Source organism: Trachurus japonicus, chromosome 18, assembly GCF_045865225.1.
Source record: "Trachurus japonicus isolate A0001 chromosome 18, Traja_1.0".
NCBI lineage: Eukaryota > Metazoa > Chordata > Actinopteri > Carangiformes > Carangidae > Trachurus > Trachurus japonicus.
In genome coordinates, this window is record NC_140924.1 from 6,048,673 (window position 1) to 6,063,356 (window position 14,684).

Below are 14,684 nucleotides of genomic sequence, written 5' to 3' on the forward strand. Positions count from 1 at the left end.
TCACACTAACCTGAGTCTGTGGTTGACTAGACACTGGAATAAGAGAGTAACGACACTTCCATTGACTCCCGTGGTAAGCAGTTGCAAAAGAGCCCAGAAAACCCATTCACTCCAGTGTATGTGTGTTGCCCACTTGCTTGTAAATTGATTAAAACTGCCGTGTTTTTGTTTTTAGGTGTCTTGGTCATATCCGATTACACTCATAATTTGTTATTTGTCTTGTTTTTTTTACTTGCCTAGAAATGTCCTTAAACTATTGAAAATACCACACTTGCTCATTCACCAACAATGCAGAGTTGTCAGTTCTTGGGCACTTTTGCAATACCCATATTCCTCCATCAGGAGGCGCTTCATTGGACCATGCGTGTCGTTACTCTCTTATTCCAGTGCGCTAGTTTCTACCCGGATGATATTTGTGCACGTACCCAAAACCGGAAGAGAGAGTCCTGGTTGGGGGAAACAATAGAGTCGTTCGGCGGGATCAACCGAGAGTTTGAGTAAAATGTCTCAGGTGGAGTTTCTGAGAGGATTCGTTACCGAGAGACTCACCGCCGCCTCCCAGGAAATCTTAGCGGCCGTGGACAAAGTCGTAGCCGGCTACGAGGCGGAGGCTTCGGGCTTCAGACAGGAGATCGAGCGGCAGAGGAACCTGCTGGATGTTCTCCTGCAGCCTCGAGTCGCTCTCAACAAAACAGGTTAGTGATTCAGTTTTAAAGGAGCTGTAAAACTGTGGCCAAAAACTGTTGCGGTCAAAGTCAAAACATCCCAGACACGAGGTTGCCAGACTCTGCTCACTCACAGTAGTCCAGGCAAAATAGCGTTTTCCGACAGACTAATTGTAACAGAATGTTTTTCACCATACATAATTTCTTTGAGGTGTCCAGAAAAACATACTAAAAGTCCTAAGAAATCCTAGTTGGGGAAATATATTTAATTCTCATCAATCCAAGATTGATTATAAAGTCTATGGTGCCAATAAGGCCAGACAGCCATACACCCCAATGGGGCTATTTTTTCTTCCTTTACTGCTATCACAATGAAACTTTACACAATGAAAGTATTCATGAAATGTAACATTTTTTGTATTACAAGTTTCTTTGAAAATAAATTTGAATATGCAAATGAGCCATACACTAATCAAATATGCCCAAAATGCACCCGAATAGGCTTGTTTTTTCCCCCCTTACTCCTACCACAATGAAACTTTACATAATGAAAGTGTACATGAAAAGTAAATTTTCTGTATTTCAAGTTTCTCGGAAAATTTATTTTAAATATGCTAATGAGCTCAACACTAATTGAGTTATGGTCAAGAAGCCATAAAGCCGCACAATTTGATGTCACTTGCCACACTTACCTGGGTCACTGGTTGCCACAAAAAGACTATTGACCTTAAGAATACATAATACAGAATACATTAAAGTCGTTTCAACGACTGTGTGTGATGTTATGTTAAATATGCTGTTATGTTCAACAACATATGAGCGGGACTAAGAACATAGTGATTTGGCCCCTGTTTTTGCTGCTTGCGGCTTTATGGCTTCTTGACCATAACTCAATTAATGTTGAGCTCATTTGCATATTCAAATACATTTTCCAAGAAACTTGTAATACAAAAAATGTTACTTTTCATGTATACTTTTATTGTGTGAAGTTTAATTGTGGTAGGAGTAAAGGGGGAAAAAAACAAGCCTATTCGGGTGTATTTTGAGCATATTCCATTAGTATATTGCTAATTTGCATATTCAAATTCATTTTTCAAAGAAACTTCTAGTACAAAAAATGTTACATTTCATGAATACTTTCATTGTGTAAAGTTTCATTGTGATAGCAGTAAAGGAAAAAAATAGCCCCATTGGGGTGTATGGCTGTCTGGCCTTATTGGCACCATATAGACTTTATATACAGTAAATCAATCTTGGATTGATGAGAATTAAACATATTTCCCCAACTAGGATTTCTTAGGACTTTTAGTATGTTTTTTTGGACACCTCAAAGAAATGATGTATGGTGAAAAACATTCTGTTACAATTAGTTCTATTTTTGGGTCAAAATGAGCTAGATTGCCTGGACTACAGTGTCAGTCTCAAAGTAAAGATGCTCATGCCTCTCTAATACATGTTAAACTGCATTAGTTGCAGTAGAAAGATGATAAAAGCGCCGTTAAGGGGCGGCGTTTAGCTCACTGGGTAGAGCTGCCGCCCCATGTTGAGGCTCAGTCCTCAGTGCAGGCGGCCCCGGTTCGAGTCCCGCGTCGGACGGCCCTTTCCTGCGTGTCATTCCCCCACTCTTTGCCTCCCATTTCCTGTCTCTGTCTCGACTGCACTATCAATTAAAGGCAATAAAAGCCCAAAAAATATATTAAAAAAAAAAAAAATCTTATAAAAAAAAAAAAAAAAAGCCCCGTTAAAAGTAATTAAGGCATCAGCATCTGAAATAGCATTGTGGCCGTCAGCCTATCATAGTGATTCCGTGTCATCTTCCCATTCACATGTGCACAAGCGAGGTGTTTTTGATTTAGGCCTATATCTAAACTCACCATCTTAGGCTACATAGACACGATTGGGGTCCCCAGAGGTGTGCCTGATGAATACAACTTAGTAAACCAAGTTGCAGCAGGATCCCGGATAGCAAAATTAAATTGAATCAACGTTGAAGTATGGTCAGGCAGATCCATTGAATCAGCATTGATTCCCGACATTTATTCAACATTGAAAGCGCTCGTTATGATACTGATACTGAATCAACACTGATTCAATGTTCACCTAAAAGCAGTCTGCTGCTATAATTTTAGTTGATTTCACTTTTTTTTTTTAAATGTTACTGAATCAATACTAAATCGGCTGTTATCTAAATGGAAGTCTCCATGTTAATTGTAGGCAGATATAAATGTTATTTTAGTCCAAAATTCATCCTGCATGCTGCATCAAAAATATGGAATCATACTCAATCATATTTGAATAACTGAAAAGAGTGACAGAAACAGGCCTGTAACCTAATATTCAAGGTTTATTCTGAAAAGGCAAGTTTATGCATTCTCCTAGTTTTATCAGTCTCCCGGTCGGACTTAAGATGAGCCGTGGCACCGCACATGAAATAACAACGCTGTGAGCAAAACAAAAACTTATGCCCCTTTCCCCCTGGCCAAAAAACACGTTTAAACCCGCTAACAATCGGCTTTCGGTGGCAGTGGGAAAGGCGCACCGACCCACGTTGACCCGCGTCAAACGGCTCGGCTCGGCGCAGATCGGCATGCAGTGGGAACGCCAGACCCGGGTCAACCCGCTAATTTACATGACGACGTTGAGGTCTCGTCTCATATCACGTACCAAAACAAAGCTCTGCTCTCGTTCGAGACTGGGATCAAAAGATCGAACAACACTGACCAAAAACGATTGAAAAAAAAAAGAAGCGACAGTCTGTTTAACTGACGTGTTGTGCCGTGGACGCCGTCATACCGTTCAGCTGCATCGTCATCTGCTTTCTTTTCTTCCATTATTATTATATTACCTGTGCTCTGTGGTATGTCTGTCTGTTTTTTAATGTGAGGACTGCGGATGGAAACTAGCTCTGAGCCAAATCCGGCACACTTACATGATGCCACGGCGTTAATTTGTTCATTAATATGCATTGTCCTCACCAAATAAACAATAAATGAAATGAAATGAAATAGTGACATATTGAGTGATTTTTAATGATTATTTGCTGTACATTTCTTACACAGCTCCTTTAAATAAATGAACCTCAAAGTTGTGGTTTGTAGACAAAGAGGAGCAGCAGATTTTATGATTGGAGTTTTGCAGATTAGTTCACACTCAGCAAGTTCTACAATGAATAACAATCATATAATGATAGTACTCATAGTTTTTTTTCTCATTCTGTACATTTTCTATCTCAATGAAAGCTTTGATGGGGCTCAGCGTTGTCAGGCCATTGGTTAGATTCTAATAGTCTACAATACTTTATTACTACTAGTTATTATTGGAGGTGTACTTTGATGGTGGTAACTGGAGGGTTCTGTTTGATCAGTTTGACTTTATGGATTACTGATTGATGAATGGATGCACATGGCTGCAGGAGATGCTGTTGGTGTCCACTGAGAAGATAATTTTGGTTCACAGCAGTTATATGAGTGACATTATGAAGACACTGTTGTTCATGATGTGTTTCATTGTTTCTGCAGGTGATCAGAACCTGTTGATGGTTAAAGTAGAGGATCCTCCTGAGTTGACCACTAGTCTGGACCAGGAGAACCCAGAGAGTCTACATATTAAAGAAGAAGAGGAAGAACTATTGACCACTCCAGAGTTCCCCATCACTTCTGTTCATGTGAAGAGTGAGGATGAGGAGGAGGAACCTCAGTCCCTACAACCTCATCAAAGACAAACTGAGGCAGAGCCTCCATCCAGCAGCTCAGCTGAACAGATGGAGGCTGATGGAGACGACTGTGGAGGATCTGAACCAGCCAGGAACTCAGATCAACCTGAAGATCTTCAACTAGATATAGATGATGAGGTCTCAGAGTCGTTACCTGAAGCTGAAGACAGTGATGATGACTGGAGACCACCAGAGTCACGTTTGAACAGTGAAGCTGTTCATGTAAGTGATGAAAAATGTAAGACTGGTAAGAAGTCTCACCGCTGCTCAGAGTGTGGGAGAACATTTAGCCTCAAGGCGAATTTGAACAAACACATGAGAATCCATACAGGAGAGAAACCATTTGACTGTGCCACCTGTGGTAAAAAATATAGAAAACAACACCTGCTTAATGGACATATGAGAACCCATACAGGAGAGAAACCCTTTGAATGTGCAATCTGTGGTAAAAGATTTGCACAACGAAGTAGTCTTACTGAACATATGAGAACCCATACAGATGAGAGACCATTTGACTGTGCTACATGTGGTAAAAAATTTAGAAAACGACACCATCTTAATGATCATATGAGAATCCATACAGGAGAGAAACCATTTGAATGTACTATCTGTGGTAGAAGATTTACACAACGAAGTAGTCTTCCTCAACATATGAGAACCCATACAGGAGAGAAACGGTTTGAATGTGCTACATGTGGTCAAAAATTTCGCTATGCGAAGAGTCTTGACGTCCATATGGAAGGCCATACAGGGGAGAAACCATTTGGTTGTGGTATTTGTGGAGAAACATTTACCCAGCAGATACATTGTTTAAATCACACAATGGCCCATTCGAAAGCGATTGATTGATTGTAGTGTGGGTGGGAGTACATATGCAACAGTATCGAATCTCACGAGACACATGAAATCCCATAAATGGTAAATGGTCTTGTATTTATATAGCGCTTTTCCATCTCAACGATACCCAAAGTGCTTTACAGTACATCACATTCACCCATTCACACACATTCACACACTGATGGCGGAAGCTGCCATGCAAGGTGCTAACCACGACCCATCAGGAGCAAGGTGGGTAAGGTGTCTTGCCCAAGGACACTACGGCAGCAACCGGGACAGAGCGGGATTCGAACCGCCAACCCTCTGATCATTGGACGAGCCACTCTACCACCTGAGCCACTGCCGCCATACAGGAGAGAAACCACATGTATGCAGTGTCTGCGGAAAAAGATTCATTCGAAAGGAATATCTTAAGTTACACTCAAGAAACCACACAGGAGGGAAACCATTTGACTGTGCTACCTGTGGTAAAAAAAATTAGTCGAAGTGGGGGCCTAAGAGAACACATCAGAATTCATTTAGGAGAAAAAAACATTTAGTCGTAGTTTTTGTAGCCATCAGTTCTCAGATTTGTCCAGCAAGAAGAGACATATAAGTGTATGTAAACTCAGGAGGGGGGCAGGCAATCATAGCGGAAATAATGAAAGTAATGGCAAACAAACACTGCATATCAGTTCTTACTGATATGTTTTATCTATTATGATGTATTCTTTCAATGGATGTGTGCAATGCAGCGGCTTGGCGCCCAAGACAAGTTTCCCTTCACGGGACAATAAAGCATACTTTACTTTTACCTTCATTTTATGAATCGTCCATTTTTCTGACAACTGGAAAGCGCTCAACGTTGTTCCAAGCTCCAAGTTCCAACACCATTACATACCGCAATACTGTGATCGACATGTTCGATTGCTCATGCCTGTGTTATCTCTTCACCTGACAAAGTTAGGTTGTGGCCAACATGTTGATATTGACTCAAATGTTATTTTATTCTAAGAAACCAAATTAGCTATACACATAGTACTACCACACCACCAGCCATAGTGGCAGTATATCGCAGCAGCAGCAGCAGCAGCAGTTGTGAGGGCCCAGGTGATCTTCAGAGTGTACAGAAGTGAGATAGAATAGATATGTGACTGACTGGAAATTTCGTTGTATATGTTTTTTATGCAATGACAACAATAAACTTAAACTTCCCCTTTCTTCTTCTTAGTATTTTTTGTTGTTCTTCCAAGATATTACTCTACCGCCATGTTGTGTGCCTCCTGAATCATTCCTTCAGTGTCTTTAAGCCGTTGGTAAAGGGGAACTATGCAAGTCTGGTCGCTTTTCCTCCTCTCACCCATGTGTGTTTTGTTTTCAATAGTCTGACCTGACGAAAGTGTGTTGCTGCGATTAGCCTCTGATTTTCCGGAACGAGCCACTTAGCGGAAGTCCTGCCTCCGTGCATCCAGTTTTCAACCGCCAATATTTTGCAAGCACACCTTTGCTATGGCATTGACCACAACGATTGAATTCCAAATGGCCGGAGTGTTTTTTCTCCCAACGCAGAATCATAGGCTTGTGTTCTTCTCTGGAGGAGGGTCAGGCAAGCGAGACTAGTTTTCAATGAAGCTGGTGAGAAAGCAATCCATGGAGCGGTGGATGATGTTATATCATATACGATGTTACGACGTGTATTTGTGTAATGTTATCTGTCATGAAGAGATTACCGGTTATGGGTTGCGTTTGTGTTGCTATGCCACCAAGACCAGATCAGGGTCACCAGGTCAGAAGAGCGGATCTTTTTCGGCCAAGAGAGGCTAGGTGGAAGGCAGAGAGCCTCCGCTCTCCCGGTAACAAGTTACAAGTAATTCTTTTAACCATTACAATTACTTTGAAGCTTTTTAATCAATGTAGGCTAGAAATGGAGGGAGGCAACCGCCATTCCGACAGGTCTTTAATTGTCTAAATGGCAACACTTAATTTTCTATCAAGTGTCCCATCATTCCGACAATTCTTGCCTCCTATGGTCGGAATGACGGTATTTTTTTCTCTTTTTAAACATCCTGCCTTTCTGACAATTCCTTTAATAGAGTATTGTTTCCCCCAAAAGATTTTTCACTGGTTGGGCTTAGGTAATGATGAAAGGAGTTGGTTAAGTTTAGTAAAAAGACCAGGTAGAAGCTAGACAGGACAGATAGATAGTCCAGAAGTAGAGAGTCCAGATAAGTAGGAGGGAGTCACCTGTTGAGTAACGCATATTTCCCTATATTGAAAGCCTTGTCGGAATGACAGCATGTTACCAAAATGGAGCAGAGTTAATCTAAAGATCTTGCATTGTTCCTCTTTAAACCTCACAGAAGAGTAAAGAAAGCCCTGTAGAACTGCCCAGTAGAGGGCAGTAACACGCCTGGACGCGTAGACCTACACTCCGGAAACATAAAGAAGAAGCAGAAGGAGGAAGAGGAGGAGCGATAAGCGGGGGTCTCGTTGGAGGAGATGAGAGATACCATGGCGTCCTGAACAGAGAAGTTGTGGTTGAAGTTCTCGCGGTTTCTACCCGGATGATATTCGTGCACGTATCTAAACCAGAAGAGGGAGAAACAATAGAGTCATTTGGCGGGAACAACCGAGAGTTTGAGTAAAATGTCTCCGGTGGAGGATCTGAGAGGATTCGTTACCGAGAGACTCGCCGCCGCCTCCCAGGAAATCTTAGCGGCCGTGGACAGAGTCGTAGCCGGCTACGAGGCGGAGGCTTCGGGCTTCAGACAGGAGATCGAGCGGCAGAGGAACCTGCTGGATGTTTTCATGCAGACTCAGTCCGTTCACAACAAAACAGGTTGGTGATTCAGTTTTTCAACCCATGAACCTCAAAGTCCTTGTTTATAGAGGAAGAGGACATGTTGGGCTACATCTTTTAATCACGTGTGTGTTCTATTATTATCAAGGCGATAATTAGCTTAGTGTTATAATCGACCAGCGAGTTAATAATTCATCATTTTCTTTTGAATCGATATGTCTGTTCAGGTTTTCTGAGATTGAAACAGGTTGTGGATTATTCACCAAAACCTACAGATTAATGGATTAATGGTTATTTTTCCCAACATGGCTTTCTGCTCTGTGGTTCATATCAAGGCCAAATTTACAGTCAGACAGTTTTAGGTTTTGATGTTAAATTGTGTCTTCATTACACACAGACTTAAAGTTAATAAAAGGGACTGGGAGCTTTGCAGATATGTTTCTAGGTCAGGTTTTTAACCACTAGTTGCATCATAGCAGGACATGTTGAACACAATCAACAAGTTATACTAAAGCGTAACAATGGTATTAATAGTGCTTGTACATTTTCTATCAAAGTCTGAACACTTGTAGCGTGTAGCTCAGGGCTCTCGGGGCATTGGTTAGAGTCCAATAGTCGACTCGACAATACTTTATAGATTCAGATTCAGCTTTAATTGTCCCTTGCAGGAAACTTGTTTTTCACCAACAACTCAATGATCTGTTTAGCTCTGTTATAGCTGAGGGGACGAAGCTCCTGCTGAATTTGACCCTTTCCAGGTCAGTGACCAGATAGGAGCAGCACAAGTATGGGTTTAGGGGGTGACTGGGGTCCTGAGTCATGGTGAGTGCTGTTGAGGTCTGAGAGGATGGGGGTGGGGAGGCCAATGATTTTGGCAGCCCTGTGTGTGATCTGTATCAGTCTTTTCATGTTGGGGGATGACAGCATATTAAAACCCTCCTGTTGTCCTCCTGGGTCATGGAAGGAAGGAAGGGGAAAACGAAGGAAAGATAGAAGGAGGGAAGGAACAGATTGGGTCAGATGGGTCAAAAAGGAAGGAAGAAGGGAAAGAAGGAAGGACAAAGGGAAAGATGGGAGGAAAGAAGGAAGGGGAAAAGGAAGGAAAGATAGAAGGAGAGAGGGAACAGATTGGGTTAATTGGGTCAAAAAGGATGGAAGGGAGGGAACAGATTCGTTCAAGGAAGGAAGAAGAAGGAAGGAAGGGAGGGGAAAAGGACTGTGGAAAGAAGGAGGGAGGGAGGGAACCATAGATATATATAAGAAGACTGGATGACTCACCCACCGCTGCTGCCCAATGATACGGCGTAGCCAGTACGGCGGCCATCGTGGGACGGGCAACTCTCTCCCTCAGAGCATTAAGCCTATGGTGCATGTTCTGCTATAATGACCACAATTTGCTCAGTTTTTGTCCGATTTCCAAACGGTTTGATTTTTTATGAACGTTTATGCAGTTATGATGCAGCATACTTAAAATCACGGATAATTCTAATCATGTACTTTTTTTGTAAAAGTAACATTATGCAGATAGTTAAAGTAATAGCTACATACTGATGTATTTTTCAGAGTTATGAATAGTTTTTTTTAGTGTAGAGGATAGGATCACCCACCTGAACTAATGCAAGTGTCTGTGCGGGTTGCCCGTTCCAATATGGCCGACTGTGAGCTATGCCTGTGCGTAGTCCGATCCACCCCCTTGAAGGGAACAGATTTGTTCAAGGAAGGAAGGAAGGGGAAGGAAAGAAAGATGGAGGGAGATGGAACAGATCAGGTCAATTGGATCAAAAGAGGAAGGGAGAAGAAGAAGGAAGTAAGGAATGAAGGGAGGATGGAGGAAGGGAACATATTGGGTCATTTTGACCCAGAAGGACAACAGGAAGCAGGGGGAGCAGTAGAGGAGTATGGGCTGGATTATGCTCCTGCAGAGTAGCAGTAGAAGATGGGGGGCCACTGAGAGTGCTCTCGGTTTCCTGGTGGCCTGGAGTCTTTGCTGGCTGCATTGTGAATGTTGATGATGTGTGGTTCAAAGGTGAGTTCATTATTTATGGTGAGTCCAAGGTATTTAAAGTTATGGTATTCTGTAGGTGAGTTGTCTAATAGTGCAAATACGACTACCCTCGTAAACCAGTCTGTCCCGGAAATGTATTTCGTTTCATTTCTGAGGGAGTCTGGCCTCATTCCCCCTGTAAGTGTTTGGGGTGGGCGGGAGCTGGGCGGGAGTAGTAGTGTTGACAGACAACCCCATTCAGCCAGTCAGCAAGTTGGTATATCAAACTTTTGCCGAATCCAGTTGGAAGAACAGCGAAAACGTCTTTTCCTTCAAGAAACTCAACAAGCGCTTGTTTGATTGATGTAATGGATGGTATTTCAGTAAGAACTTCCCTTGTTGCTGTTTTTAGGCTGCTGCTGCTAGATAGCTCTGCCATATTCGTTGTGGTAAGAGTCGCGCAGTGTAGTGATGGGGCTTTGCACCAGTCGGTCCCTGATTGGCCAATGTGCTGTGTCAATCACAGAAATCTGAGCGGCGACGCTGATTGGCTCGGCCTTCTGAGGGTTTCAGGCCATGGATGAGGCCAGACTCTCCCTCAGAAATGAAATGAAATGCATTTCCAGGAGAGGCTGGTTTACGAGGCTAAACTACGACGGTGTCGTCTGACTATTTGAGATATGTATTAGTGGGGAAGGGGCTGGTACAGTAGTTGGTGTAGAGGGTAAAAAGGAACGGGCTCAGTCATTTTCTATGGAGGTGTACTTTGATGGTGGTAACTCGGAGGGTTCTGTTAGATCAGGGTGACTTTATGGATTACTGATTGATGAATGGGTGAACATGGCTGGAGGAGATGCTTTTTAAACTGGGGCTGGCTGCAGAGAAGACAATAGGCTCTGCACATGGGGCACCTGCTCTACCCACTGAGCTAAACGGCACCCCTATGATAACACGGTTGTACATGATGTGTATTTCATTGTTTCTGCAGGTGATCAGCACTTATGGATTATTAAAGCTGAGGATTCTCCTGAGTTGACCACTAGTCTGGATCAGGGGAACCCAGAGAGTCTACATGTTAAAGAAGAAAGGGAGGAACCATTGACCACTCCAGAGTTCCCCATCACTTCTGTTCATGTGAAGAGTGAGGATGAGGAGGAGAAACCTCAGTCCCTACAACCTCAAAGACAAACTAAGGCAGAGCCTCCATCCAGCAGCTCAGCTGAACATAAAGAGGCTGTTACCAAGAGACTCACCGCCGCCTCCCAGGAAATCTTAGCGGCCGTGGACAAAGTCGTAGCCGGCTACGAGGCGGAGGCTTCGGGCTTCAGACAGGAGATCGAGCATCAGAGGAACATGCTGGATGTTTTCCTGCAGCCCCTGGTCGGTCTCAACGAAACCGGTATGTGATTCAGTTTTAAATCCATGAACCTCAAAGTCCCGGTTTGTAGAGAAACAGGAGAAGCAAATTTTCTGATTGGAGTTTTGCAGATATGTTTCTACTTCAGGATTAATTATTCATTACAACAGGACAGTTTTTCTCATTCTGTACATTTTCTATCTCAGTCTGAAAGCTTTGATGTAGCTCGGGCTCTCAGGGCATTGTTAGAGTCCAATAGTCTACAATACTTTATTACTACTAGTCATTTTCTATGGAGGTACTTTGATGGTGGTAACTGGAGGGTTCTGTTTGATCATGGTGACCTTACTGATTGATGAATGTGTGCACATGGCTGCAGGAGATGCTGTTGGTGTCCACTGAGAAGATAATTGGGGTTCATACAGACACCAGTTAAATGAGTGACTGATTGAAGACACTGTTGTTCATGATGTGTGTTTCATTGTTTCTGCAGGTGATCAGCAGCTGTTGATTATTAAAACAGAGGATCCTCCTGAGTTGACCACTAGTCTGGATCAGGAGAACCCAGAGAGTCTACATATTAAAGAAGAAGAGGAAGAACTATTGACCACTCCAGAGTTCCCCATCACTTCTGTTCATGTGAAGAGTGAGGATGAGGAGGAGAAACCTCAGTCCCTACAACCTCATCAAAGACAAACTGAGGCAGAGCCTCCATCCAGCAGCTCAGCTGAACAGATGGAGGCTGATGGAGACGACTGTGGAGGATCTGAACCAGCCAGGAACTCAGATCAACCTGAAGATCTTCAACCAGATACATATGATGAGGCCTCTGAGTCGTCCTCTGAGTCGTCCTCTGAGTCGTCCTCTGAGTCGTCCACTGAGTCGTCTTCTGAGTCGTCCTCTGAGTCGTCCACTGAGTCGTCCACTGAGTCGTCCACTGAGTCGTCCACTGAGTCGTCCTCTGAGTCGTCCTCTGACGCTGAAGACAGTGATGATGACGGGAGAGAAACCAGAGCACCTGAGTCAGGTTTGAACAGTGAAGCTGTTCATGTGAGTAATGAAGAATGTAACACTGGTAAGAAGTCTCACCGCTGCTCAGAGTGTGGGAAAACATTTAAAACACTTTCCGAGTTTAAGAGACACATGAGAATCCATACAGGAGAGAGACCATTTGACTGTGCTACCTGTGGTAAAACATTTAAACAACAAGGGCATCTTAATGGACATATGATGACTCACACAAAGGAGAAACCATTTGACTGTGCTACCTGTGGTAAAAAATATAGACAACGAGGGGCTCTTAATGAACATATGATAGTCCATACAGGGGGGAAACAATTTGAATGTGCTACATGTGGTAAAAAATTTGGCTATAAAAGGACTCTCGCAGAACATATGACACTCCATACAGAGGAGAAAAGATTTGGTTGTACTATCTGTGGGATTAAATTTAGTTATAAAAGGACTCTGAAACAGCATATGAGAGTCCATACAAGAGAAAAACCATTTGACTGTGCCACCTGTGGTAAAAAATTTAGTCTTAAAAGGAGTCTTACAAAACATGTAAGACGCCATACAGAGGAAAATCCATTTGACTGTTCTACCTGTGGTAAAACATTTAGGTCTGAACAGACTTTTAGAGTCCATATTAAACGCCATGCAGGGGAGAAACCATTTAGTTGTGCTATTTGTGGAAAAACATTTACCCAGCCAACAAGTCGTTTAATGCACACAAGTGTCCATTCAAAAGCGAAGCCATTTGGTTGCAGTGTGTGTGGGAAAACTTTTATGGAGCCAGTGATATTTGTGTTGCACATGAAATCCCATAGAGGAGCTAAACCTTTCGGTTGTGATGATTGTGGGAAAATATATTATGATCATGATGCTTTTAAGACTCACATAAAACTCCACACAGACGTTAAATATGATTGTAGTTTGTGTGGGAGGACATGTGGAACAGAAAAGCGTCTTGAGAGACACATGAAATCCCATGCTGTAAAGAAACCACATGTATGCGGTGTCTGCGGGAAAAAATTCCTTAAAAAGGCATATCTTCAGTCACACATATCAACCCATTCCGGAGAGAGACCACATGTATGTAGTGTCTGTGGGAAAACATTTATTCGAAAGGAATATCTTAATTTACATACAAAAATCCATACAGGAGTGAAACCACATGTATGCGGCGTCTGTGGAAAAGGGTTTGTTCGAAGGGAATGTCTCAAGTTACACACAAGAAACCACACAGGAGAGAAACCATTTGACTGTGCTACCTGTGGCAAAAAATTTAGTCGAAAAGGGAGTCTTAGAGAACACATCAAAATCCATACAGGAGAGAAACCATTTAGTTGCAGTTTTTGTAGCCGTCAATACTCAGATTTGTCTTGCAAGAAGAGACATGAGAGTGTATGTAAACTCAGGAATGTTACTGAAGCCAGCAGCAGTGTGTGAGGCTGCAGTTATTGAACCGTAACAGCTCATCACAATGTAGTGAAAACCAATTTCACATGTAAAATATTTAAAGTTCGTATGAGTTATGAAATTGTTTCTATACAACGGCTTGTTCATGAAATTACTACCTCAAATTCATGTTACAGTATACATTACATTATACGTGTAAGTGAGGCTGCAGCAGTGGTAGCTGGTCAATATATTGTTGATTGCTAGGGTAATGGTTCTCAAAGAAGGGTCCTTGAGAGGGTTCAAAGGGATCCCTAACTTTTTCTTGAAATTTTACCACTTTTTTTCTACAATTTTTAAACTTTTGTTTTTGGGACGAGGGGAGAAGTTTTTACCAATTTTTAAAATTATTATTCTTTTACCTTTTAATTTGAACGTATACATTGGCTAAAAGTAAAATAATTTTCTAGTCTCATAACAAATATTTGTGTTTGCTTAAATATTTTGTCCATGGGGGTCTGTGGTCTAATTTTTTGTCAATTTAGGGCTCCTCCATCTCCACCATATACATTTCCCAACATTTACATATACTCACACATCTGCCATCAATTATGTATGCATAGACTAACACATAGTACCACCACCTGCCACAGTGGCAGTGTATGTATCTCAGCAGCAGCAGCAGCAGCAGCAGCAGCTGTGAGGGCCTAGGTGATCTTCAGAGTGTACAGAAGCTGGCCCTAAATATGTGGTGTTGGTCTTTTACAATGTTATTAACCGTAGTAGTGCTGCATTGTGCAGAAAAGTGGGGAACACGCCTTAGAATGGGCCCTAATATAATAAAATTGTCAAGTTTTATTTTGAAGTTTGGTTTAGCCCCCCCTGGAGAAACTACACCAGCCACCACTGGGCTGCAGAGTTGTTGATTCAACTGAACTGTAACAGGTCAT

General features: G+C 42.4%; 2 protein-coding genes across 2 annotated transcripts; both read left to right on the top strand.

The window, feature by feature from the left end:
- The first annotated feature begins 460 nt into the window (after window positions 1-460).
- LOC146968503 (uncharacterized) lies at window positions 461-13,979 on the top strand. Its single transcript, XM_085806315.1, has 2 exons — window positions 461-695; window positions 11,828-13,979. Exons 1-2 carry the CDS (start codon window positions 503-505, stop codon window positions 13,783-13,785), a joined length of 2,151 nt encoding a protein of 716 aa, XP_085662441.1. The 5' UTR covers window positions 461-502; the 3' UTR covers window positions 13,786-13,979.
- Window positions 3,253-5,226, top strand: LOC146968504 (uncharacterized). Its single transcript, XM_085760368.1, has 2 exons — window positions 3,253-3,325; window positions 4,502-5,226. Exons 1-2 carry the CDS (start codon window positions 3,253-3,255, stop codon window positions 5,224-5,226), a joined length of 798 nt encoding a protein of 265 aa, XP_085616494.1.
- Window positions 13,980-14,684: the final 705 nt, after the last annotated feature.